General features: G+C 38.2%; 3 protein-coding genes, 1 long non-coding RNA gene and 1 pseudogene across 4 annotated transcripts; 1 reads left to right on the forward strand and 4 right to left on the reverse strand.

The window, feature by feature from the left end:
• Nucleotides 1-653: 653 nt before the first annotated feature.
• On the reverse strand, nt 654-1,074 carry LOC122642095. Its single transcript, XR_006330011.1, has 2 exons — nt 993-1,074; nt 654-903 (listed from the first exon to the last, which is right to left on the reverse strand). It is a non-coding gene; the product is annotated as an uncharacterized LOC122642095 (long non-coding RNA).
• A 2,013-nt stretch (nt 1,075-3,087) lies between these two features.
• On the reverse strand, nt 3,088-4,850 carry LOC122643799 (disease resistance protein RGA2-like). Its single transcript, XM_043837382.1, has 2 exons — nt 4,245-4,850; nt 3,088-4,050 (listed from the first exon to the last, which is right to left on the reverse strand). Exons 1-2 carry the CDS (start codon nt 4,848-4,850, stop codon nt 3,088-3,090), a joined length of 1,569 nt encoding a protein of 522 aa, XP_043693317.1.
• A 200-nt stretch (nt 4,851-5,050) lies between these two features.
• Nucleotides 5,051-7,059, reverse strand: LOC122643800 (disease resistance protein RGA2-like). Its single transcript, XM_043837383.1, has 3 exons — nt 6,751-7,059; nt 5,179-6,650; nt 5,051-5,075 (listed from the first exon to the last, which is right to left on the reverse strand). Exons 1-3 carry the CDS (start codon nt 7,057-7,059, stop codon nt 5,051-5,053), a joined length of 1,806 nt encoding a protein of 601 aa, XP_043693318.1.
• Nucleotides 7,060-12,219: 5,160 nt separating this feature from the next.
• Nucleotides 12,220-13,245, forward strand: LOC122642900 (remorin 4.1-like). Its single transcript, XM_043836518.1, has 2 exons — nt 12,220-12,858; nt 12,945-13,245. The coding sequence occupies exons 1-2, from the start codon at nt 12,247-12,249 to the stop codon at nt 13,134-13,136; spliced, it is 804 nt and encodes a 267-aa protein (XP_043692453.1). The 5' UTR covers nt 12,220-12,246; the 3' UTR covers nt 13,137-13,245.
• Nucleotides 13,246-15,635: 2,390 nt separating this feature from the next.
• Nucleotides 15,636-24,568, reverse strand: LOC122642901 (annotated as a pseudogene).
• Between the last annotated feature and the right edge of the window lie 2,480 nt (nt 24,569-27,048).

Below are 27,048 nucleotides of genomic sequence, written 5' to 3' on the forward strand. Positions count from 1 at the left end.
AACCATCTTGGAAATAAACCTGTTTCATTCAAATCATTGTTTAAGTTAGAACTGTGAATGATTAGAATTTGATAGAGAGGCTTCAGCTTGGGACAATACTTTTAGGTGATTTGAAAGTCAAACGATCTCTAGAAGAAATCTCCCAACACTGTTTCTGGGTTGATAATCATATTTTACCCACTTTTTTGCAAAATATTAGAAGTTAGGGTGAAGAGTGTGTGATTTAATTGTGTTGGAGCCCGATATAATTTAAAGCCAACAGAAGTTACATCTCCCAAACATTAGAGAATAGGCTTGGGTCAAAATTGATTGGATTCCATCAGGTGGCTTTGATTCATAGGAGCTAGAGATAAATTTTCGAGTATGCATTTAAGCTTTTCTAGTAAAGCTTAGGAGTCATACCTAGACCTGGATTCAATCCCATTTGCACGTCTAATTCTCTAAAAAGTAGGCACCATCTTGCCTGTCCCACCATACTAGTCCAAAAAAAAAAAAAAGAAAAAATCTTTGTGGATACCTTGACAAAGGTCAGAAAAGGATAAATTTAGAAGCAGGGTACCATTAATAATGGTAGCCTTGCTCTTTCATGCAACTAGATAGAAGGTGTATGGTTGTCTCTTTCTCCTACAAAAAGTGAATAAAGTAACTCCACCAAAAACATAGTAATTATAATAATTTCAATTGTTCATGAATCATACCCAGACTAAACAACAGGCTTGATCATGCAAATAGCTCTCTAGAGGATCTGAAACCAGCACCTCTGTACTCAAAGAAGAGAAATCTACAAGCAACTAGGTGAGAGCTCAGTCCATTCTGCTTGTTTGCTGAACTATCTTCTTTCCCATCAGCTTCTATTGCAAACAAATTCTCTCACACGGGCCTTTTTGGTTCATGAAACATCTCCTACAGGAATTCAACAGACAATATGACATGTATCATATGCCCATGAATAAGTTTCTTGAACACAAAGTGCATAAACACACACACAAAACCTGATCACTTGTCCTCAGTATTCCTTGTTCACCCAATTAGTCCAAGCAGGTTCTCAACAGGTTGAGTAGTTTTGTTGACTGGGCCAGGATTCAGAATATTGTAGACACATTTGCGGGAGTCCTTATCACCTAGCCTGTCATTAGCATCTGGTCAGATTACTTTTTCATTAAACATCATCATTCCCATTTTTAACGGGGTTAGATAAACACTACTGATATGGAAGATAAAACAGGAGGTGAAATTTTATGAGTATATGGTACTACTGTAAAATACTTTTCATCAATCAGATGATATGGATTATGAAATTCATGACAGTTCATAATAATTGTAATTGGACATCAGATTTGCCCCTTGATTTTCATTGAGAATCAATTTTAGGGAATAACTTGGATCTGGGGCTACAGAAATTTGTAGAGCAGATTGGGGTTGTGATGACTTGCCATGTAAAAAAAAAATTCAACTAAATAGTATGATTTACATAAATAAATAATTTTGAAGAAAAATTATAGAAAATTAAAAGTAGGGGTGTCAATGGGTCGGGTTGGGCCGGGCCTGCCTAAACCCTGACCCGACCCTAGAGGCCTTAACCACGACCCGACCCCGACCCGACCGTCAGGGTCAAGAAACTCTCAACCCCGACCCGACCCGCCAGGGTCGGTCGGGCCTGGTCGGGTTGGTCGATTTATGGCACCGCCCACGTGTCTCATTAGAACATGTTTTTGTAACATAGGATCTCAACCTATGGGACAGCTAATAAATATGTTGAAAAAATGGCGTGTGTATAAACTCTCTCTACAATTGTAACGATGTCCCCTTAATAGGCACGGAAGCTTATAGGGGCTACAACTAAATAACAATCATGTCAGTGACTCTTTTTATGCCCTGATCAAAATAGTAGATGATCTACTCTTTTTATGGGTTCCCACTTCATGATGATACAAAGCTAGTAGTTATCTATGTACAATTCTCTTCTGTTTTTTTTTTTGTCAAGAAAATACTTATATTAAGTATATAATATATATATATATATATATATATATATATATATATATATATATATATGTAATATTATATACCTATAATTAATACGTGGTGGTCGGGCCGGGCAGCTAGGCCGGATCTAAACCCGACCCGACGACCACCGCCAGGTCGGACTATAACTAAACCCAAACCCGCCCTCGGGTCAAAAATCGGGGTCGGGCCCGGGCCGGGCTCAGGGCGGGTTCGGGCGGGTTCGGGCCAGCCGGGCTTTATTGACACCCCTAATTAAAAGTGAATAGTGTATATGGTTGCTGTGATGTGGTGGATTCCTCTGCCACGTCTCCCAAATTCTTCTAAAAGGCAAATTAGATAATAAATGGAAAAAACTTCAGTCTGAGAACCCAAATCCTAGAGTTTTGTGGCAGTAGAAAAAACTTACTATGGCTAAACTATTAGAATTGGAATATTGTTCAAAAATGACATCGTCACTGTAAGACATTTAAAGAAAAGGACACTCATAGAAATTGTCAAGTGAAAAAAGAGAATTTTTCTATAAATAATAAAAAAAAGAAAGAAAAAAATTGAACTTAACCAGAAAATCCAGTCAAGAAAATGATAAGAAATTTTTTTCCAAGAAAACGAAGGGGGAGGGAAGAGGGAGATCTTAGAGCACTCTTTGATTGAAAAAACAAAACTCTGAAAGAAAATGGAGAATAATGATGTTTAAACCATTATCTAATGTTATTTCTTATTTTCATATGGAGAAAAGAAAAGAAAAAAAAACTAACCTAATTCCCTTAAGTTTTCATATTCTTTGGATGAGAAGAGGACAACGCATCACAAGTATTGGACTTGATCCAATAACTCTGGTTCACTACAAATTTCTCTTCTGCAAAAAAGCAAAGAAGATTAAGAAGCAATTATTTCCCCAAACAAAATAATTAGATAAAAAAAAAGGGGGAAGAATTGTAGAGAGGGGGGGGGGGGGGGAGAGAGCCGGACCTGAAGAAGATAAGCATGATTCTTTCCACAGTCGTTTGGCAACATTATTCCTTCAAATAAAGAGGGTTGAACTGAACCCCAGGGAATGGCTCAGTTGGGTTGAACAATCTTCTATGAGGAGGAAACCTCAGGAAAAATCGGAGGAAGAGACAGATTAGGACAATCTGAAATTTTAAGTACACCATTCAATGCGAGGTTTCGGAGTCCATCGGGTAATTCTTTCAAACATGGACAATCCTCAATTCTCAGCTCTTTCAATGCAATGAGGCGCTGAATCCCTTGTGGCAGAGATGATAAACTAGAGCAATTGCGAAACACAAGCTCTTGAAGCGATGAGAGACTTCCCAAGCCCTTCGGTAACGTCTTCAAACCTGGACATTCTGAAATTACCAGCGTTCTTAGTGCAGTGAGGTGTTGAATTCCTTCTGGCAGAGACGATAAATTAGAGCAATCCCGAATCCGAAGCTCTTGAAGCGATGAGAGACTTCCCAAGCCCTTCGGTAACGTTTTCAAACCTGAACATCCCCAAACTACCAGCGTGCTTAGTGTAGTGAGGTGTTGAATTCCTTCTGGCAGAGACGATAAATTAGAGCAATCCCAAATCCAAAGCTGTTCAAGCACTGAGAGACTTCCCAAGCCCTCCGGTAATGTTGTCAAGCCTTGACAGTAAACAATGTATAGGCGTTTCAGTGAAATGAGGTGCCGAATCCCTTCCGGTAAAGATGCCAACTTATGACAAGACAAAATCGCAAACTCAGAAAGTGAGTTGAGATTCTGAAAGAAGCAGTCTGGCAATCTCAGCAGACTTGGACAGTCTTCGATGTGCAGCTCTTCTAGTGTTGCAGGAGCAGGGGAATCAGGCAGAGACACTAATCTTCCAAGTCTTGTGATTTTCAAATTTTGAAGAGAGGTGAGATGTTGTATTCCCCAGGCTGAAAGCATTGGTACTCTTGTCAGCTTATCGCAATCTTTTAAAGACAAGCACTTGAGACGTGGAAACATCGAAGACAGCAAATGCAAATGATTGTTATCTTTTTCTTCTTCTTCTGCTACCGATTCTTCTTCTTCTTCTCCCCCCCCCCCCCCCCCCCCCCCCCCCCCCCCCCCCCCCCCCCCCCCCCCCCCCCCCCCCCCCCCCCCCCCCCCCCCCCCCCCCCCCCCCCCCCCCCCCCCCCCCCCCCCCCCCCCCCCCCCCCCCCCCCCCCCCCCCCCCCCTCTTCTTCTTCTTCCTCTGTTAATAATACCGAAGTCATTGTCGTGGCTTTTACTACTGAGATTGTCCACCTCTCCAGATTTGGCATAGATCTGAGTTGAAGATATTCTAGCATTGGAAATAGTACCATTAATCCTCCTCCTAATGGTTTTCTTTCTTCTTCTCCTCCTCCTCCTCCTTCCTTAGGAGTAGTCACCAACAACACTTTATTGCATATGGACTTGAGGGCATCTAGAGAATATAGAGTGAGATGCTTAAGGCAACGGAATTCACCAATCAGTGGCAAATATCTGAGATTAGTAAATTCCGTCAGGTTAAGTTTCACTAGATTTGGGAGCAGGGAAGAAGAGTACTGTATCACCCAACGTGGCATCTTGACGCCTTTGTAGCTTCCAATACTCAATTCCTTAAGATTTGTATGTGGCTGGAGATTCTCCAACACTACTACTTGTTCTTCATCTTCCAGCGATAGTAGCCTACTATCGCTGCCAATATTCCAATTCAATTTCAGAGATTTAAGCTCCGACTTGTCCTTCATATTTGCTTCCCCAGCATCTCTGGCATCTCTCACATTTCCAAGCCCACCAATGCATAAAAAACCCCCAAGCTGGTTTAAGCCATGCAACTCCCCAAGTCCACCAACACCACCTCCCCTCGCCATTTTTTTATTCAAAAACATTTCCTTTATTCTTCTTCTTCTTCTTCTTCCTCTGTCGTTTGGGTTTGTGTTTGGGTTTGGGGGCTCTCCCACATAGAAAGAACTCAAAGTTTGAAGAGAAGTGAGTTGCCTCAACCCACGTGGCATGTATCTTATTGACTCACAGTGCATCAACTCAAGATGTCTAAGGCTAACCATTTTGGTCATATCTGATGATCTGGGCCACTCCTTAAATTGATGACAACGTTCAAGAATTAATGTTTGCAGATTATATAACCTACAAATAGAATTAGGGAGTGTTTCGAAATCATTCCAGGAGAGGTCAAGATACCTTAATTGTTGCAGCTGGTAACCTATGCAACTCGACACATGTTTGATTCCTAACTCACTTAAATCTAACACGCGCAAGCCTCGCAAAGGTGAGACGATGAATCCTGTTCTAATTCCCAACTCATCATGACCTTCCAAATAAAGTGTCCGCAACTTCTGGGGCTTGTCAGAGAGCATCATCAGAAGATTTCGAGGATTTAATGTGTCACCCTCCTCCTCAACATTAAACACCATGTGTCTTCTGACTCCCGGCTGATCAGAATTAATATTAGAAGAAGAAGAAGATGATGAGGAGGAGGAGTAGTACTCCGTCCCTGCGACCCATCGAGCAAGATTATGAACCAGGTCATGCATTTTGCAAGACTCAATGTTGCCAAAATCATCTTCTTCTACCTCTTGAAAGAATGATCTCCATAATAATTCCCTGAAATACCTATTCCCAATGTCCTCTAATGACCTTCTTGCTAATTGTGTACTACTTGATCCTGATCCTGATCCTGATCCTGATCTAGTAGGTGGTGGTGATGGTTTGATGAACCCATGTGCCATCCATTGATGGATCAAATCAGGAACATCTATTAAATGATCTTGTGGGAACATAGAACAATAAGCAAAGCATTGCTTCAAGTGGGATGGCAAATGGTTGTAGCTTATCCTTAGAGCAGGTAGGATTTCCTGATGTTCATCATCTAGTTTCCAAATTTCCGTGTCTAGGACATCCCACCAATCCTTTTTATTTCTTGTATGGCACAACAAACTCCCAAGTGTCTTTGCAGCCAAAGGCATTCCTCCACACTTTCTCACTATTTCCTTCCCTATCCCCACTAGCTCAGGATGGTTTATTTCTTCATTTCTAATCCCAAATGCCCTTTTATTGAATAATGATTCACAATCATTTTCATTTAACCCTTCCAAAATGTAGTGATGATTTTTATATGGTTGCATGATTGATGCAACCACCTGACTCCGGGTGGTTACCAATATCATACTTCCACTTGCCCCGCCTATTAAGAATTTTCTTAAATTCTCCCATTCACCAGGATGTTCATTCCAAACGTCATCCAGGACAAGCAGATATCTCTTTCCCGATAGTTTTACCCGAAATTCCGACCCTGCTTTATTTGTCAAAGTTTTAAAATCAAATGAGACACATTCCCACATCCGCAACTCAAAATGAGTCTTCACCCTTTCATCATTGTACACACACTGAGCAAGTGTTGTCTTCCCTAAACCCCCAATCCCAATTATGGGAATCACCATCACATTATTATTCACTTCTCCATCATTATTGCTGCTGCCTCCTCCTGATGAAGAAGAAGTTAACAATAATTTTACTAGTTTTTCTCTATCTTTGTCTCTACCCAAGACCTCAGATTCAATTACAAAAGAGTCGGTATGCCTCCTAGTATTGTCATCATCCATGTTCATACCCACACTTTGAGTTTTAAACTGAAATTTAGCTACCTCATCATCCTTTCGAATAACATCTAACCTTTCTATAATATCCTTTTATCTTATGAGCCATTTTCAAACGGAAAACAAGTGGATTTGAAAGCGAAAAACATCTCCGTACCTGTTTTACTACCATGTTGTTGTTTCGAAACTCCACTTTCTGTCGCAAGATTTCTGTTGCAAATTCATCCAATACATCTTCAGCATCGTAAGCTACTTCTTTAAGCTTTCTCAACCAATCTCTCACCGCATGGCTCATTGAACCCTTCGTCTCTGCATCCAACAATATGGCATTGATTGTGGATAAAGAGTCCTTCAGCTTACTCAATTCCTTTTTCACTCCTGATGCTAGTCCAATCTCTTGGATAAGGAGAGAGCCCAAACCCTCTAAGATTTTGGTTGCAAGATCAGTAAGGATTGCTTCTGCCATATCCTTTCTTGGTTAGGAAGGCCAAATTAGCTAGAGCTCTTGAACTTTATCAAGAAGCTGACAGCAGTAAGACTGACAATAAGAGAATGAGAAGGGCTAGTAATTAATTAAATGGGAAATTGTATGAAGAAGAAATGGCTCACAATAGGAAATTTGGAGATCGAGATGGAGGGATTGCAAGAAGAGAATTTGAGAAGGGTTCAGAATGGGAGATTGTATGAAGAGATCGATGGCTCACAATAGGAAATTTAGTTAGAGAAAGATTGCAAGATGAGAATGAGAAGGATTCACAATGGGCAGATTTATAATGAGAGTTACCTAACAAGATGGGCTTTGCAAATGTCATTTTCCCTTTATTCTTGCACTTCACAAGAGCAAAGTATATACAATCTGAAGCAAGTGTCTTCCAAAATTTCCTATTGTAACCAAAGTATATGATCACAATCTTGCAGTGTAAGAGCTGGTTTGAACAAAAGGCATATTTTCTCAAGGGCTAAACTGCAAGGCAAGAAGCCCACATAGAGAAGAAAAGAAGTTTGTGTTCAAACTCATTTACTCCATTCATGAAGGTGAAGAATCGTCACAATGGTTTCTTAATAAGCAAAGAAAAGAAGAGAAAGCAATAGTTTTGTGCTGGACAGAATCCTTTTGGCAAACGTGATGGTTTCTCAACTATATTCTTGTCTACTTTCTAGGATAAGGTGTAGGAGCTGGTTTGGACAAAGGTATATTTTCTCAAGTGCCAAACTGCAAGCTAAGAAGAAACCCATATAGAGAAAAAAATGGAAATTGGCTTTACATGGCCTCATTTCAGAATGGCTTCCTAAATGGTTCACTGTTTTGAGCCACATTGATTGAAAGTGTGAAAATTCCAACCCTTAACTAGAGAGATTTGAGTCTTCTGATAGCGCGACATGGTGTGTAGCGCACCATTCAACGGCCTATAGTGTTTGGACACGCAACCTAACACACATGTGGGGTGTTGGGTTGCGTGCCCAAGCTCTATGGGTAGTTAGATATACGCTACATGTTGGATGAAAGTTAATATAATGAAATGAGTCCGATCTTATGGCCCATATGTCCACCAAATTTTTGTTCTCCCACATGGCAATAAAATTAGGTACATGGAAAGAGAGTACTTCTACCCCCTAAAAAAAAAAAAAAACATGGAAAGAGAGTACTATGGGTTCAATTGGGTCAGGCTGGACTGGATTTTTAAACCCAGGCCCATCTTATTGAGCTCAACCCAACCCAATCCGGCCCTGATTGACCCTGATTGGGTCGTGCTAGGGCAGGTTGGTCCTGATTGACCTTGGCAATCCTTATTTTTGTCATTTTAGGATTAGGATCGGTCGGGCTAGTGCTGTTTTTTGACTGAATGTATGATATTATTATCTATAATTAATATTTGTATATACATGGCCAGATAGGGCCAGGCTCAGCCTAGGGCCTTCGCCCAGAACAGGTCTGGTCCTACCTAGGTCTAAAAATATCAACCTTAGACCTGCCCATGGGCTGAAAAACCTAACCCAGTACTTGTTGGGCTCAGGGCGGACTCGAGCTTGCTGGGCCAAACCTATAGCCCACCCTTCTTGACATTAAGTAGTACTAGTAGGTAGGTTTAATAAGTGTGGCCTTGTACCCCTTTGCTGGCCCCTAGTGGGTCCCTCTCTGAGTCCAAGGTGGGCCTACCACCAAAAATATACTCTCTCTCTCTCTCTCTCTCTCTCTCTCACTCATTAGGAAGTTTATGCTACTTAGGTAAGTCATATATATCTCCAGTACATATATATAGATGTCTCTTCCTCCCGAACCTCACTGTTATTAGTTATTACCTTGTAATCCTTCATAACAAACCTATCTTATTAGGTAAGTCTTACATCGCCTTCTATCATTATATCTTAATTCTCTAGCTTAATCAGTAAGTTTTAATTCACTATCACCCTTGTTCTTGCTATTGCTTCTAATATTAATGCTACCTTTCCTACCTATATATTCAGAATCGTCGACATTATAGTCTACATCTGATCAGTTAAGTCATTAAGAAAATATACATCTGTTGCACAGGTATGAATTTTTTTTTTTTTAATTATATAATGTCTTTATATTCCTTGTTGAAAATTTCTGCATAATTAAGGTCAATTCTCTTGTATATTAATCAATTGTTTAATTATTTTATATGTTTTATTTGAATTTTCTTTATTTATTTTGTTTAATGATTCCTTTGGTTATATTTTTCTTTTATTGTAAAAAATAAATCGTTACGTTCACTTTTTTTTTTCAAAAACTCTACGGAAGGGACAAAATTTTATTCATCCTCAAGAAGGAAAAAATTTACAATAGATACGAGAGAAAAGTTCATATGTATTTACTACATATGGTTATGCATGGTCGTCACTCCATGTTAATAACAGGGTTTTTATTGATGTCACAAGGTTTGTGACGTTTCTGAAATTCATGAGACAGATCTGAGGCCAACCTTGCTTACCCAATTTGTAGGGAAACCCTAACCTGAGGTGGGTATGGGGTAGGCCCTATGTCTTTAATTCGAATTAAATTTAGTCTTAATCTGTATTGGGAAATACCCTAACCAGCAAGGAACAGAGTCATGGTTCGTAATCTTGGGATCGATTTTTGGATTAGTCTCGAGTCGGGATTGATCTTAGGATTGCCGAGAATCAGGCCGGATTAGATGGATTTGCTCTTGTTTTTTAATAATAAAAAAATCAGATTTTATTACCTTTTTTTGGGGGGGGAAATCTGACTTTCAACTTCAATTCTATGATATTTTTTCTTTATTTGCTTCACTATTTGCCATTTTTTTATATTTTATATGATAAGGAAGTATAATTAAGGATAAGAAAAGCATCATATTATCACATAAAGACATACGATCATCAAGGTCTCTACACAAGTGTCTGGGTCAATGAATGAGCACGTTTGAGTATCTACACAGAGGTAGAGACATCATCTTACGATACCCTATGAAAAAGCATAGGAAACAGCACCAAATAGAGATCTTTTTACCGACCGGTAAATAGGAAGAAAATTTTTTTTCCATTTTTCCATGCTTTATAGTTAGTCATATAAAATATTATCTTGACTAGTCAGAGGACGACATAGGTGGGTGGATGCGTTACTTTATTGAAAATTGGATTTTTCATGTAATTATATTGATCCCTAAAGTAGGGCCCATCCAATAAAAAGTATTAATCAAATCCTCTTATGATTGGACACATGGCATATTATAAATTCCACATAATCTACAGACAACTTTATAGAACATATATATAGCGAAGGTACTACCTTAATTTGGATCAATAGATTTAAACCACAAATCAAATGATGCCTATAGACCAATATGCCAAGGCCACTTTCCTGCGACCTTATCACTTGAACATCTACCTTGTGAGTTGTGATAAAAGTCTAAAGTGACGTCTGGTCATGATTCCTTGTGCCCACACACAAGGGGTGAAATGACCATTACACTCTTCCTATTGGATACCTTTGAATGTCTCCTTATTAGCTTCTCGCTCTGGTACAAGGGCCATGCGATTGGGCAACAAACCTTTCTCCTTTCTTCGATCTTGGAAACCTAAATGATTATAATTTCCTTTGATGGTCTCCTAAAACACTAGTTATGAGTTAATCACCTCTTAAGCTCGGGTGAGTTGCCTAAGACACTACACCTCATCATAAAACAAATTTTGAGTTCGAGGTGCCAACACCTTGCCCTTCTTGTGTGTAATAAACACCGAGGATGAAAAGTTTCGTTGGGCCAATTCCTGAGGGTACAATAGCACCTTTTTTGTTGATCTCTCTCATTCTCACATGAAATGACCTCTCTATCTTCTATGCACGAAATATTTCATCGCTCTTTAGTGGTACGCTTCCTATGTCTGTCTTTACCCAAAGAGGATATTCTTCTTCATTTGCTGCTCTAGTTTACCTAGTCAGGTGAACTCATAGAAATATATATATATATATATAGTTTAGGTTTTGCTAATGATTCAATCACGTGTTAATTCTCTAGAAAAGTGTAGTCAATAATATATCGCGATCCGATCCGGATCCGGATCCGGATCCAAATAAAGGTCGGGTGTTCAAGTTCTTAATTGAGCAAGGACAAACCAAAAGAGAAACGTGGATGGTGAAGCCACCTTAGTTGTCTACACCAGGACACGTGTGAGATCCCCTTCACATCAGTAGGAAAGCTCCAAAAGAAGGGATTATCCAGGTGTTCCCACTTAATTGGCTATTATATGGAATACAAATAAATCTCGTTCAATGGAGGGCGTGAGACGTGGACATATTAATAACCGAAGATAATTTATAGACCCAAAGGTTCCCTCACAAGTGTGCCACCATTAATTTTTCAATGTCACGTCATCCATTGCATGGAGACAAAGTTGACGTGACTTCGATGTAGGTCCCACCAGCTTACCACATTCAACCACATGTCACTCATCCCATCGTCCAAATCTCACGCGCATCTTAGAGGTGGGGGCGTGGGGTCCACTCCACCCAAAAAAATTAAAAATACCGAGTTGGATTCCTCCAATCTCTTTTGGCCGACATCAACAACAAATAAAAAATCATAGTTTCCTTTTTATCTCTAAAACTTTGGATTATTGGATTTTATTTGAATAATTTAACATCTGTGGGTGTCAACATCGGCCTCATTTATGAGCCGAACCATTCTTTGAAATTTCATTATTTTTGTTTGGTTCTTTAAAAAACCGGAATCTGGGTCCGATCTAGATTGGTTGGAATTGTAATCAATTGGTCGGTTTGGTCCAATTTCAGACTGAATTTTTTTTTTAAAAAAATCAGATTTATCGGTTTCTGTCATCAATCTAGTTTGGTTTTAGTTTCTACCACTTTCATAAAATCCCAAACCAATAAGAGTTTGATTTAAACCAGACTGAACCAGTCGGTTTTATTTGGTCCAATCGGTTCTGGCTGGAAATTAACACCCCTAATTGTAAGTTTATATATGAATGGCTCAAATTTATCATTAATTATTTTCTTGGAACAAACGTGACACTTATATTTTCAAAATTTTTATTTTAAGCTGTGATTTGCATACAAACAAGAGCTGTCCTAACTCCTAACATTTCCTCCATTTTGATCGATCTTCTTTCTTTAGACATTACTCATAAAGTAGTATAGTACTAAGAACTTGACATGTCGAGTTCTAATCAAAGGGCTTCTTCTACTAGCAATGGAAGAAGAGAAGAAGAAGAAGAAGAAAATGAAGGTGATGAAGTAGTCAGGGAAATTCATGCCCTGACACCCCCTCGACCACCACCACCGTCGCAGAACAGAGCTCGCCGGAGTGACTCTTGGGAGACTAGATTCTCCACCATATCTAGTGGTGACAGTGTTTCAAGTGAGAATTTCACAACCATGAGTCGAGAATTTAATGCTCTAGTACTTGCAGGATCGATAATTGGGAACACAGGCAATGAAAATGAAGGTGGAAACAATCTTGCTAGAATTGGAGAAGATGATGATGTACCAGCAGAGGAAACAAACCCATTAGCTATTGTCCCAGATCACAGCCATTCCTTGGACCATGTTGGTGGTTCTTCATCTTCAGCTAATATTAATGGTGGTCTTACTGAAGAAAAGTCCATGCAAAAAGTGAAGAAAGAAGAGATTGAATCGAAGATATCGGCATGGCAGACTGCCAAGATTGCCAAGGTCAATAACAGATTCAAGAGGGAAGATGCCATCATCAATGGTTGGGAGAGTGAGCAGGTCCAGAAGGCTCAATCTAATTTAAAGAAAGTTGAGGTAATTGGGATCTAATTTTCACATCTCTAGATTACAAATCTTAACTTATTCTCAGGTTATTAACAATAAAGTTTCTCTTTTTGCAGAGGAAGCTAGAGGAGAAAAGGGCCAGAGCTTTAGAGCAAATGCAAAACGAGGTGGCAAAGGCACATGGAAAGGCAGAGGAGAGGAGAGCATCGGCTGAAGCCAAGAGGGGAACTAAAGTGGCCAAGATTTTTGAGATATCTAATCTGTTGAGAGCCATAGGAAGGGCTCCTACCAAACGCTCCTTCTTCTAAAGTCCATAACGTACCATTTTGCTTTTCAAATTTGAAGGGTGCCCTTATCATCAATTCAGTGATGGAAGGTATGAAACCCATACTCAAGAGGTTCAGGAAATGATGTTTTTCTCAAAGTGTGTTATTAGTGGTTAGTTAGTACTTTGATTTGAAAGTGTGAAAGTTTGAAAGGGGAAAAGGGATGCTGTCCAAGCTGATTTTGAGTACCCATGTACAGTTCTTTCGCTTTAAAGTATATATACTTGTTTAAGTAAAACTTGTTTTCTGTTTGAAATTTCAAGAAAGCAGGAAAGGAAAGCTCCAGAAACTCATCTGTGTGTTAGATAATTCAACCCTGATTTCAACAGAGGAAGACAGAAAGAAAGCTCCAGATGCAATATTGCATCTAAAACCAGGTTTAAAGCCCAGAGATTGAATCTGACTCATTTACTGATCAGACTCAGTGAGGTTGTAAGTAATAAGTTTACAACCAGAGAACCAGGTCTGAGTGAATGACCCAGTGATCAAATGCACGACTAGAACCTGACCATGTGAATCCCCCAGAGTGGATTCCATCTGCACGCCTATGAAGCGTTCTCGTCCGAGATCGGGATTACAACTCAATTAAACCTGACCCATTGGCTTTTCTCTCTGTAAAACACCACAGATGACATAACAGTACCTAGTCTTCAATCCTAGTTATGCCGTGTGGGAGAATGAAGTGATAATTCTGATTGTTCGATAAAGGTTCGATTACATTTCCCTAAACACAGACCAAATAGCCAAAATCCTTAATATTAATCAGAACCACCATACAACCCATGGATAGTGTAAGATCGACTCCGGTGGTTAAATATCATTGAAGAAGATCCCAATTCTACATGTTAGGAGCAGTTTTCTTTCACCATCGATGAAGGAATGAAGGAATTGCTCCTTCACGGATGATGCTATCAACTAATAGAGAGAGTGGTAACGACCCTAGAGGCATTTTTGTTTTAGTAATTGAAATTGGAATTTTAAACATTAAAACTAAATAAAAGAAATTTACAACATAGGTTGCCACCCTTTTAGTCCATCTTCATAAGAGGGGAAGAAAATTAGTACAAAAAGATTGGAGGTGGAGAGAGGATCGATCAACCTTGCAAGTATCAATTAAGTACACCATTAATCCACCGACGCCTAAATCCATGCGTTGGATAGAGAGTCTTCTTTGAGTCACTCTCACCATTAAACTGAAATGCTTATGTTATTCACACATCCCCTCCCGTGACTTGGCGTGAGAGATTTCACCCCACATTGGGCACAATTCTAACCCATTTCTAAAAATTTCACCCTAAGGCCTAAGCTTCTCCACTGAAACAAGATCCCTGTTTCAGGCTTCAATCTCGGGTAGTATTTGGTATGCATTCTCAAAATAGATTATGGGTCTAGGATGCATTATAAAACCTGATTCTTCTCTATTTTCTTGCTTGAGACCCGAAATCTATTCTAGAATGCATACCAAACACCTTAGTATGCAATCTTTTCATTTGTTTTCTATAGAAAATTAAATTTTGCAGTTCAAAATTTGTCTTACCTGAATATGATGGCAAATTGGAAATTCACATGATGATTATAAAAGCATTCATGAAAGTCAATAAATAAGATACAAAAACTATTTAAATGAGTAGCAACTCTTTAAGGCAATAAACATAAAACCTACCTTCATTATGCATCACGTTTCATTGGACAAATTTTCTGTGATTCAAATATGCCAAAATTTCCCCATCCAAGAGGGTAAAGTAATGATAATGACAACATGATATGAGACACTAAAAATGTTAGGGTTATTAAAAAAAAGGGTAAAGTACACGTACCCCCTATATTGCACCCAATATTCCTCGTATCCCCTAAGGTTCTGAAAAGTCCACGTACCACCCCTACTTTACCCCCTAATTCCAAATAAGTCCAAACTGTTAAGTGCTAAAAACTTGACCATTTTACCCTTTCTTCTACGTTGATAAATTTGAAAAGACCTAATTGCCCTGCCCTATTTGTTCATAATATGAAAAGACTTTTTTGCCCTAACCTAATTTGATAAGACCCTTTTATCCCCACTACTTGTTCTTAAGAACCTAACCCAATCTAATTACCAAAATGCCCTTATTAGGGCATAATTATCAAAAACTCATCCAAAAAAAGGGCATTTTGATAATTAGGTTGGATTAGGTTCTTAAGAACAAGTTGTGGGGGTAAAAAGGTCTTATCAAATTAGGATAGGACAAAAGGTCTTTTCATATTATGAACAAATAGGTCAGGGTAATTAGGTCTTTTCAAATTTATAAACATAGAAGAAAAGGTAAGATGGTCAAGTTTTTTGCACTTAACGGCTAAACTTAACGATTTGGACTTATCTGGAATTAGGGGGGTAAAGTAGGGGTGGTACGTGAAATTTGCAGGGGTGGTACGTAAACTTTTCAGAACCTTAGGGGGGTACGAGGAATATTGGGTGCATTATAGAGGGGTACGTGTACTTTACCCAAAAAATGCAAGTCACCGGCTTGTTTACAGCCAGTTAATGAAGTGCTCAATGAAGAAATGAAAAAGGATAAATAAAACAAAAGAAAAGTGTCTAAATACTACCACCCTCAGAATCAGCGAGTTTCCTCCTTTGCTGGTGCTCCGCAACTTTGTAATCCACCACCTCACGGAACAGGTTTGAATCAAGCACACAGTCCTTGCTTCCACAAACAGCAGCTTGAACACTAGCCATCAACTTTGCTATTTCTCTTCCAGAAAAGCCCTCAGTTTTAGCAGCTGCTTCCTGAATAACATCCTTGGACAAACCCTTGATCACTATCCTCTGAGGTTGTTTGCGAAACAGAGACAAAAGCCAGCCAGATTTACTTTCTCCAGCCTTAGCAATGTATTTGTCCAGAAAGAGCTTAAGCATCTTGAAGCGTTCTTCTTCCCCAGGCACTGGGAATTCGAGGACCTCATCAATATGGTCAGCAACAGCGGAGTCCAGATCACCAGGCCGGTTGGTAGCTAGAGCAAGGACAATGTCCTTGGACTAGTCATCTGTGAGGAAAAGGAGGGCGTTTAGGGCACTCCGTTGTGCTTCACTCATGTAGATTTTGTTTCGCCTGCAAAATTAGGCAAGCAGATTCAATCATCTCAACAAGTGTTCTCAATGGGGGCAAAAGACAATGGTTCCAGAGAAAGGCAGCATATGGATGCAAGTCAACATGTCTGTAAAGACAGCAATGCATGACATCCAATGCATAACATTTTTTTTTCTTTGAAAGGCACAGCAAAGTTACTACTATCTATGGCTTCTTATCAGGGTGACCTATAGACTACAGAAGCCTCCATGGGTCGAGTGATTTAGATTATTTCCTCATTACTTCAAATGGTAAATTAAGACCAAATCCACAGTAACCAGCATCCACAGTAAAAAAAGTCAAAGTCAACTGATTTGATCCCAAACATCCAATAAACTGACTTCGAAGAATGTCCAAATTATTTGTTAGGTAAGTGTGACCACTGACTAAAAACTAGAAAATTTCTGAAACTGAGACTAGTCAGAATATAAATTTGAGACCCTTTGACATGTCTTTCGCTGGAAGGTCTCTTGGTGTTGGTGATGGGCTACTTCAAAGATACACTGCATAGGGTTGTAAATGCAGTATAGTTGCAAGCTGTTCTTTTTGTTCAGGCCTGCTTCCAAAGCCCTGGAACATCTTATCCCCCCCCCCCCAACACACACACACACTGTTAGTTTCATATCCATCCTGGAAAAAGAAAATGCTACAGTTATCACTGCATTTGTAAAAATGGACAGTGTAGGCCCAAACTCAGTGATCTATGGCAGTACCAAACAGATCCCTCTTTGCCAGATGTTTGATGCCAGCTCCAAAGAGGTTTCAGGATTATGTGCGAATGAAAAAAAACCGTACCAAGACAAATGCAATTCATGATACATTGAAACATAATTCAGTGAGTAGAATGACTTCCAAGAAAAGTTGGTGCTAGGGAAATAGGACTAATCCCCATACCAAAATTGTTTTTTCAACAATCCCTTATGACTTGGCTTTTCTCATTTGACCATCCAAAACAGTGGATTTTACTGGTTGATTAGGACCACCCAGCTAATAGGATAATTGGAAAACCTTGACAAATTACAACGGCCCTTATCAGGGGAGGAAATATGAAAAAGAGTAGGTATCAGATGTCACTTACTCGCACAAGAATGCATCTGCTTCATCGATGAAAAGCAAAAGACCTTTCTTAGACTTCTTAGCCCAGTCAAACAACTGGTGTATCTTGGTAACAGCCTGTGATCCCAGTGGTGCAACATCACCACCAGTCATCAATGCATAATCCAACCCCTGAGAGCACATTAAACAGGTTTCAGATGAAAACACAAAACGGAAGCAGATAATTCACAAGAGAAGACATTGACATGGCTTGGAGGCTTCAACACACACATGCTACAATCCACAGTAAGAAACATTTCATAAGGGCAACAAAAAATTGGGGATAAATATGTAATACCTAAGCTATCAGATCAAGCCTCATAAAACAACATGCCAACTACTTTCAATTTTTTCATCATAAAAAGGCAGAGAAAAGGATAAGATTTCATACAGATTTTTGAGCAAGTTCTCTTGCAGCCATAGTTTTCCCTGTTCCTGGAGGACCATAGAAAAGCATGTTGCGGAATGGTGCCTCGTGAGATTTTGTATTTGCAGTAGCTCTTGCAAGTTGTTCAATTCTTTTTTGAAGAGAAGGGTTCAGAATTACGTCTCCAAACCCATTTCCATTTTCGGAACCAGAACTTTTATCCGCTTTATGTGAAAGCGTGCTCATTGCACGAGAGAATGAACCTGACCAAGGATACTTCCCTCTGGAGGATTCTCTGATTAGCGATGGTTGTCCTAGTATCCTGTCAACATAGCCCCAGATCACCCTTGCACCTTCCCTGCATGGGGATAAGAGACACTGATGAGCTTTCATTCCAAAAAAACAGCCACCAATAATAACAAATGCAAATTTGGATTGTAATATATGTCCATGTCAATGTATATATCATAAAACACATCAAAGATAACCAGTCAATTTAGGAAGCTAAATTAGAAGTAACACACGCTATATAGAAAAAACTATGAACTAGCTTCGGTTATTTCAATTTTAAAAACTCACCAGAGGAATGGCCTCTATGTATGTTAATCAGTCCACAATTAAATGAGATTTTTTTTTTTTTTAAAGGCTAGCAGACCGAAACTGTGCCTCATCCATGTACTGTAAAGACATCTGGTTGACCTCACAAAGATACTGATGCATATCTGAAGACATAATCTAGAAATGCATCATCATCGAAGGCACTGGAGTCGCTGAGCAGGAGCAGGAAGTCAGGGTTTCATGTTCTTGATCTCTAGATTTTTCAGAAACAAAGGCATATGCCCTTTTAAAATTTCTGAAATCTTCAATGTTCTTGCTCTGTTGTGTTTTTTTCCCCTCCTTTTTCTTCTCATCTTCCTTCTTCTTCTAAGTTGATGGCAGTAGTGGTGGTTGCTGGTGGTGTGGCCGGTGGCTGTAGTTCTGTGGTATGTGATTTTGTTATTCAAATCAAATTGTGCAACTGTTAATACAAGTCATGTAATTTTATCATTTTCTGATTATATGATTATGTAATCTGAGATTATTTGATTGTGTTTCACTTATTTTGTATTGTTGTGATTATATGATTATGTAGTTCCTTGATTGTTGACTTCCTTTTAATGTTTTATGGATGGATTGTTGACTTCATTGTAATGAGTCTAATGGCTGCTTTTAATGATTCTTTAATATTTATTTAGCATATAAGTAGAATTATATAATTTTTAATAAGCTATTTATGCTAAATAAAATGGTTATACATTAAAAAAAAAAAAGAACACTAGAACACCTTGTTCGCCGAGGCGATGCCTTGCGGCCGCCCTATCGCCAAGGCACTTAGGAAGGCCCTCAAACGCTTTGGTCGCCCTGCTGCCTCGATAACTATGCTGGCACATTTAATGGAGTCATCTATATTGACTAAGTGACTAGACATGCTTAATAGAGTTGGTTGAGGGCTTGTCCTAGTCCCACTCCACTTTTGTTTTGGATTTTAGAATATAAAGGAACTTGCATGAGAGGGTTCATCACCTAACTCATGATTCTGAAATTGAAGTTTGTTGTTGCAACTCATCTTCTCCATAGAGAAGCCCTCTGTTTGATCAAGGAGTAAGGGGTTGGTGTTTGATCCAACTGACACCTTGTGGTGTGAAGCCCGGGTGGATCTATGTACTGTTATTTCCCTCTTGCTACTGCTGGTTTATTGTTTACTATTACATAATCTCATATTCAACCATTAACAAGTAAGTTGTTCTTGAATTTTCTACAACTAGAACCTAATCTTCTCGTAGTTCATATGCTAGGTTCTCTTTTTAGATCAAGCACATCAGCCACTGACCGTTCTGAATCTTTTTTCAACTTTTGACATAATATCCATACCCTCAACCATGAACTCGATTTGAATTGCAGCGTATTCTGACTTGCTGATTTTGAATTATTAGAGTTATTCATGTTCTGCCCAGTGCTTAATCTAGTACTGTTTGCTGACCAGATTTATTGATGTCACATCTGAAACTAATGATTTGATTTGTGCATTGATTCCTGATTTTGTTCATTACCTATTTCAGATCTGTCATCTGTTATCAGTATATATATGATTACTTGCTACTGTTCTTATATATTGATTTCTGACCATAATACCTGTTACAAGTGTCCTATGGAGTGTAACTTAATCGAGTAAGAGTTGAGCAGTTATTAGGAGTTATTCGTAAGTGGGATAACCAAATAGGAGTTGAGAAGGTATTAGGAGTTGTTTGTAAGCGGGTAGTAATTGTGTTAATACGTATGTGATGTGTAGTTATGGATGTAGTTATCTAACCATGTAATACCTCTTTAAATAGCATTATCGTAATAGAAGCAGTAGCAAATTGAATCCCCTAATTTATCTCTTAGGGATGAGGTAGGCTTCCTCACCCAAGCTAGACACCCTTGCTTCGTCCGTAAAGCAAACACCTATCCTATTTTCACACACACACACACACTCTCTCTCTCTCCCTCTCTCCCCATATTTCTCTCTTTTTTTATTTTATTTCTAGATTATCCTTGCACGTAACAATACCCCTAGGCCTGTTTACTACTAGGAGTCTAGGACTCACTCATATCTGCTGATCTAATCATCTAGTTAGGCCCAGATTTTCAGTAGGTCTTCCTCATTCCCTTTAATGAACTTAACTTCAGTCTCATTACCTTTTGACAACCTGATTTGCTCCTGTTTGTTTTCTCCTTAAATCTGGATTTTATTCTCTGTGAAAAGATCCTGTTTGGTTACTGTTTTGATCATTCAAATTCAGTACTACATATATACTTTAGATGAAACATGTGCACATAGATAATTCAGACTTTTAAAAATAACTGCATAGAACTAGCCATAATTTTGTTTCTCCCTACCTAGAGGAAGGTTGAAAAATAACAGATACTCTCAAGAGAGAAAAATTCTTTATTCATGAAGAAAAAGGTCATTTAAGAAGCACAAGGCAGAGAAGCAAACAAATTGTCAACAAGCCAAGCCAGGTAAACGCCATAACCATGATTAAAGAATGATATCTCCCATCAGATATATAGCTTCCTCTGCAAGAGATTTCACAGGAAACCAATAGATTTAATTCACTATTTATACACCTTAGACATGTAAGAAAACACCAGTAAGAAATGTCAAGAAGCAAATCTTTGATTGGCAAAAGAAACAACAAATATCAAAATGAAACGACTCTAATTTTTTGTTCTAAATCCAGTCAGCACCTTGTTGTGTAGATGCCTGCAGCAAGAGCTGTCACTCCACCAACAGCAACAACCAATTTATTCTGATCCGTTAATATAGCCCGCAAGCCACCTACAGGAGATAGAAATCCCTACTCAGTCAACCTTTTGAATTATTTTGTATGTAATTCATAAAACAACAGCATACAAAAAAATCAGTTTGGACTCCAGTTTAGATCCCACCCTCTACAAGCAGCAAAGCAATCCACATACTTAACAGGTTTCATTTGTCAGAGGAATTTAGACATTATAAATCCAACTAAGCACAACAAAAATCCAACAATTTCCTCTTCTTTTTTTTAATTCTTTCTAGGAAAGAGGAACCTAAAAAGAAGCCTCAAAGAAAAACTCATCCCAGAAGCCCACTCCAAGGAAGAAAGAGGATATTAAGATCGACCTCACAAAAAATGACATCATATCTACAATTAGCTATCCCTCATTGAAGAAATATAAAGGAAAAGACTTTTTTATGTAGTAGTGGAAGACCTGAAAAATAGTAGACATAATTTCATATGGCTACACATAATTTCTTCCTAGCTGCTTACCTGTAGTAGGTATCTGTGTGGCAATTCCGTCAAGATCTCTTCGTTAGTTGGGGACGTATCCAGAGAGAAATTGGATTTGGTTAAACAATGTGTGGTTGGCAAGCAAGGATCATGGCAAAGAGCCGCCACCGAGGTGCCAACCCTTCCTTTCGATGTGAACTCTTGGGGAAGATCAGCACAAAATCGGAGCTAGAAAGGAGGTATGTTTAATCTGAAATGAAAGTATTCTGTCTGGGTAATTGCAAAAGTATCCTCCTTGAAAAATAGAATTTAGTGTGGTAACATTCACTCTATGTTATTTGAGCGTATAATCAAAACAACATGTAGGTTTTACCAATTTAGCCACCACAAGTTTTTGCCTAAGCTATTCATCAAAAGAAACGACATAGATAACACAAGATGATTGATAGAGTCTAAATTTTTCTTGTCCAATCAGTAACAGAACAGGAATACAATCTAAAATTAACAACTGCCATGAGGCCAGTTATACATTAAATTCTGTTTGGTGACCATCTGTACATGAGGCATGTAAATCATCACTAGATCTTGAATTCAGCCAAACCCAAGTAAGTTTACAAACTTCAACTGGGTTTAAAGTAAAATACGAAAAATAGAGATGCAGAAGACATAAGTGCATTAAACCAAGAAATTCCATGGTTAATGGAATGAACAACATAGGGAAATAACAACAATATTGCCCCTGGCATGTATGTACCCTCTCAAGGGAGAAGAGTAAATGAAACAATTATTAAAAAAAAATTATTACAAAATTAATGAACAAAATAGTGTTGTTTTCGCAATTTATATCATTAAACAGCCCACGGTGGTTACAGAATTCCCAATAAGGTGTATGACACTAAACATCTAATGCAAATCTGATAACACAGATCCTAAAAATTATGAATAATTGACACCTAAACAGAGAAATCCAAATGAATGTTCACCTCCCAAACAAGAGAAGAGTATCCATGAAAAGGACCGAGTGAAATGAGATATTTCTCTTCCCCCACAGAGAAATCCAAATGAATGTTCACCTCCCAAACAAGAGAAGAGTATCCATGAAAAGGACCGAGTGAAATGAGATATTTCTCTTCCCCCCCCCCCCCCTCCCTCCCTCCCAACTGAATGCTGCCATGTTAGTACACTCCAAATAATGCCCAGATGTACACTGTGTTGAGCTTTACAAATATTTTGTCCTGGGATATGTCCCATAACATAAGTTTAAACTCAAAATGCATATATATCATAGAATTGAGTTTGCACCTCCTACATGGTCAAAAGTTGTGTTTATGGCAGCAACCCATTTCTCTCTCTCTGCATTTGCATGTTCTACTAGCATCCGTTTATTTACATCTTCAGCTAGTTTTGCTTCATGGGCTCTCCCTTCTGCTTCTGCTATAGCCCTTACTTTGATTGTTTCACGCTCTATCTCAGCCTTTTCACGCTCTGTTTGCCGACGTTGTGCTTGAATCTGCTCTTCTGTTGCTCGCCTAGCTTGCTCCTGCCTGATGGCTGATTCTTCTTGCATTTTTACAAGCTCTTGGTTCCTTGCTCTTTGAAGTTCATTCTCAGCCTGCAGAAACATGGTGCAGTTTAATCAAACTCAGAGGACAAGGACATCTTCAGTATGAACCTAACAAGTGAAGAACATGCCTGCATCCTTTTCCTTGCCAATTCATCTTCATAGCTCGCCGTTTGAGCTTTTATTTGTGCATGATATTGAGCCAGTTTTCTCTTCTCCTCATATATTACCCGTTGTCTCTCCTGCATCAGAAGCATAGATAACCAGAAAGTTAAAGAGAAGAAATTGGTTGGCATAAAAACTCTTGAGAGAAAACTAATGATGACAAACTGTCATGTACCATGTAGAAGTATTCTCTTGTGTTAAGAATTCTATGCTTTAAAAGCCACGGAAACTACAGTTTTGATTAAGCTCCAAACTGAATGTTTACTCCCCCCATCCCCACCAACCCCTTTCTTTTTTTCTTTCCCTTGAGTGATGAAAACTGGTAATACCATAAAATTTTTCCAATATCACATGATGAGTCCCTTATTCAGTGATAATGACGTAGGGCTACGAATACCATAAAAAATAAATACTCATCACAAACAACCACCACTAGGAAAACAATTCCAATTGTTGAAACTGGCGAGCAGCCAGCAATCCTAAGTCAAATAGTTAAACAAGTTGAGTAAATAAATTAAATTTTCTTTTCTTCTTTTCCTTTTTTGGGGGAGGGCTTTCGTGGAAACACATTCAAACAACAATGCAACCATCTATTAAGGCAAAGAACTAAAACACAATAAGACAAACAAACAAACTAAGATTCACGAAAAAATAAGACATCTTTCAAATAATAAAACATATCTTAAAAACCTAGAATACAATCAGATAAACTAAAATAGATATAAAAATAATAATGATAAGAAAATGTAAGCTCATAGTTTCATCTTGAGCTTTCATCTTCTCGAACTCAGCTTTCTTCACAGCTAATTCTGCTTGTTTCGTATCTTCTCGTTTATGCATCAACTCCAATGCCTACAGAAAACAGTCAAACACTATATACCACATATTTCTTCCATAAACCCAAAAAAAAAAAGTAACAGAATCCCATAATTTAAAACCTTTTTGGCATCCTTGGACTTGCTAAGCTCTCGCAAAACCTCCACTCCTCTCTCCAGCGGTTCCGGATCAAACCCAGCCGCTGTTGTCCGTGGATTATTGTTCCGTACACGCTTAGGTTCATCTTTTGGCACTTCAGGCGGAGGAGCTTGTGGAGGGGGTTGAGGAGAAGAAGAAAAAGAAGGGAAGTTGAATGCGCCATCAGCGTAAGCATGTTCTGCAGCTAAAGAGGCAGAGGCCACAGCTGAAATGATCCCTAGAGCACAAGCCCTCGCCATTTCCAACTGAGAATCTAGGAACCCACGAAACCTGCATTGTGATTTTCAGGTAAAAATCTCTGCGTTTAGGGAACAAATTGAGAGCTTGAGGAACAAGAAAAGGCAGATAGAAAAAGCGAAAATTACATGACCACCCCTGAAAATCGAATGATACTCAAATCACTCCCTCTTATTTGAAAATACTCATCCGCCCCCTGTATTACAATTTAGTCCCCACAGTTAATTTTATGCGATTAATTTATGAAATCAGCAAGTTAAATATATTTGAATCCCTAAACTACCTTGATCAGTGGAGAGTTATTTTTTTTACCCATAGAACTTAAAACTCTAAAATCGATCATCTTCCTTACATGACATGCAATTCAATCTCGAGCATATTTACCCACCAAAAAAAAAAATCTCAAGCAGAATTCTAATCAATTGTCACCAACATCTTCATCTGCTTCTCCACCGTGGACGGCGTCCTTCAAGTGTCAGCAGCTGTGGCAAAGCAAGCTCTCTAAGACCATCGGAAAAGACATTCTGGGCCTTGTTCTGGCGATCTAATTTGCCCAATCTCAATCGAAGTAGTGGTTCCAAAAAATTTGAATAAAGGGGAATTGAAGAGCCCTGTTAGTGGTTGATGGGTTGAGGTACCCACTTGCTTGTAAACCAACTTAGTTGAAAATTCAAATGAATATTTAAACTAAAATTCCATAGGTTTAGATCAAAACAGATTTGCTTTAAGAAATAGTAGAATGCTTATGGAGAATAATATACAACATACGGGAGTGTCTAAATGACAGCTCTATATATATATATATATATATATATAGAATTTGTAATCTTTTTTTGATTGTCCTTTTGTTTTATTCTCAAAAGTTTTTTAAATCAAGAGTAAAAAAGAATTTTCAAAATAATTTGAAAGTAACTTATCATTATGTCATTATTAAAAATTATCATGTATGTTTTGCATGGTTTTCGAGTACACACGTGAAATAACATATTTATTCTCATTAAAAAATATATATATTATATAAATAGACAAAAAAAAATAATGTTACAAATTATTTAACCCCTTAAGGATATCTAGAAAAAAATTCTTATACATAATAAATGTTAATTATGATAGGGTCTTAATGAAACAAATCCAATGATCAAGAACAAACCACAACCAAGTGATCCCAAAGCCAAGATGAAGAGTCAGGTGACAGGTTGTCTTCTTCCTCTCCCATAATTTCTTCTTCTTCTCCTTTGACCAAGCTACCAAACCTTGCTATAAAACATTTATGAGAATGTGAGATTGCCATGAAACTTCCAAGAGATTTTTGTGAGAAAATATTGCAAAAAATAATTAAAACACATGTAAAAACCTTTACCAAGAACCCTTAAATTTATGAAAATAGGAAGATATAGAAATTAAAAAACAATCCCATTTTTAATTGATACCTTTTTACTTTTTTATTTTTTATGAACATTGTAAAATTGATACTTCAAAATGATATTTAATCAGAAAATATAAAGATGGATGAACGTACTTTACATACCTATAACCATAGATCAAGGTATCTGTATATTATACGGCTGATATATATTGGTATCGCCAGTATCCTATAATCGATATTATGCTAATATGGATCGAGAGTATAACTTTTGAATTTACATCAATACGGGCCTGATATGGACCGATACATATCGTATTGATATGGGTGAGGATCAATACAGCCACCGTATCTCATGACCCTTCTCCCTTAACAAGTAATCACAAATAAAAAAGGATCCACTGCCCCATTCTGCTAACCTCCGAATACAGCATTTGCCTCTGAACTACCAATAGCAGATGAGAAAATGTTTTTATTGCTTCGTTTCCATCTAATTCTTAGGTTGTTCTAAGATGGAAAATAAATTATTCCGATGGAGATTCTTACATGTCACGATTCCTACTAGGGAACTATTATTTAAGTATATTGATATATACGGAATCTTATCTCCAATGGCATGAGGACACGTGTAACAAGATCGAATCAAAGAGCGGTTTAAGAAATAAGAACCCTCAACCCGGTTGGACCCTCAAGTGTAGCTTCACGCTGGAATCATGTCTAAGGAACTTTACATGTGGTCTACCAAGAGCACAGTCACTGACAATGCTGACAAATTCGATTAACAATTCTCCCGCCTAACGTAAGGAATACGCAACCCTAAAGGAAGTGGAGGGACATGGTAGTACGAGTAGAAAAAGCAAAGGAGACAAAAGAGAGAACTCTGATGACTATTCAATTGGTTGAGGCTCTAGAACTAAATTTTCCGGCACGGTGAGGGAAAGGTTGTTTTCTCTCACTCAACCAATGATTTAGAATATTTATGGTGAATCATTTTATGCACTTACATGTCCGAATGATGTTTTAAATGGTAGTTTCAGTAAACTAAAAATACCCAAAAAGCAAGAAACAATAAATATAAAAAAAATTATAAAATGATGAAGATACAATGGATTAAATATTAAAATAAAATTTAATAATAAAAAAAAGGAACAAAAGAAAACACAAACAAATGAATATAAAATGAATAAGGGAAATAAACACTAATTGGTCAAGTGGTTCCTATGCCTAGATACA

Source organism: Telopea speciosissima, chromosome 10 (genome assembly GCF_018873765.1).
Source record: "Telopea speciosissima isolate NSW1024214 ecotype Mountain lineage chromosome 10, Tspe_v1, whole genome shotgun sequence".
NCBI classification, from domain to species: Eukaryota; Viridiplantae; Streptophyta; class Magnoliopsida; order Proteales; family Proteaceae; genus Telopea; species Telopea speciosissima.

What these genes read in the sequence shown, in the direction of transcription:
- LOC122642900 (XM_043836518.1), top strand. Translation starts at nt 12,247, where the DNA reads ATGTCGAGTTCTAATCAAAGGGCTTCTTCTACTAGCAATGGAAGAAGA. An exon ending in CTAATTTAAAGAAAGTTGAG is followed by an intron (nt 12,859 to 12,944) that starts GTAATTGGGATC and finishes CTCTTTTTGCAG; the next exon opens with AGGAAGCTAGAGGAGAAAAG.
- LOC122643800 (XM_043837383.1), bottom strand. Translation starts at nt 7,059, where the DNA reads ATGGCAGAAGCAATCCTTACTGATCTTGCAACCAAAATCTTAGAGGGT. An exon ending in ACAACATGGTAGTAAAACAG is followed by an intron (nt 6,651 to 6,750) that starts GTACGGAGATGT and finishes GTTATTCGAAAG; the next exon opens with GATGATGAGGTAGCTAAATT. An exon ending in TACCAGCTGCAACAATTAAG is followed by an intron (nt 5,076 to 5,178) that starts GTATCTTGACCT and finishes CATCAATTTAAG; the next exon opens with GAGTGGCCCAGATCATCAGA.
- LOC122643799 (XM_043837382.1), bottom strand. Translation starts at nt 4,850, where the DNA reads ATGGCGAGGGGAGGTGGTGTTGGTGGACTTGGGGAGTTGCATGGCTTA. An exon ending in AGAGGTGGACAATCTCAGTA is followed by an intron (nt 4,051 to 4,244) that starts GTAAAAGCCACG and finishes GGGGGGGGGGGG; the next exon opens with GGAGAAGAAGAAGAAGAATC.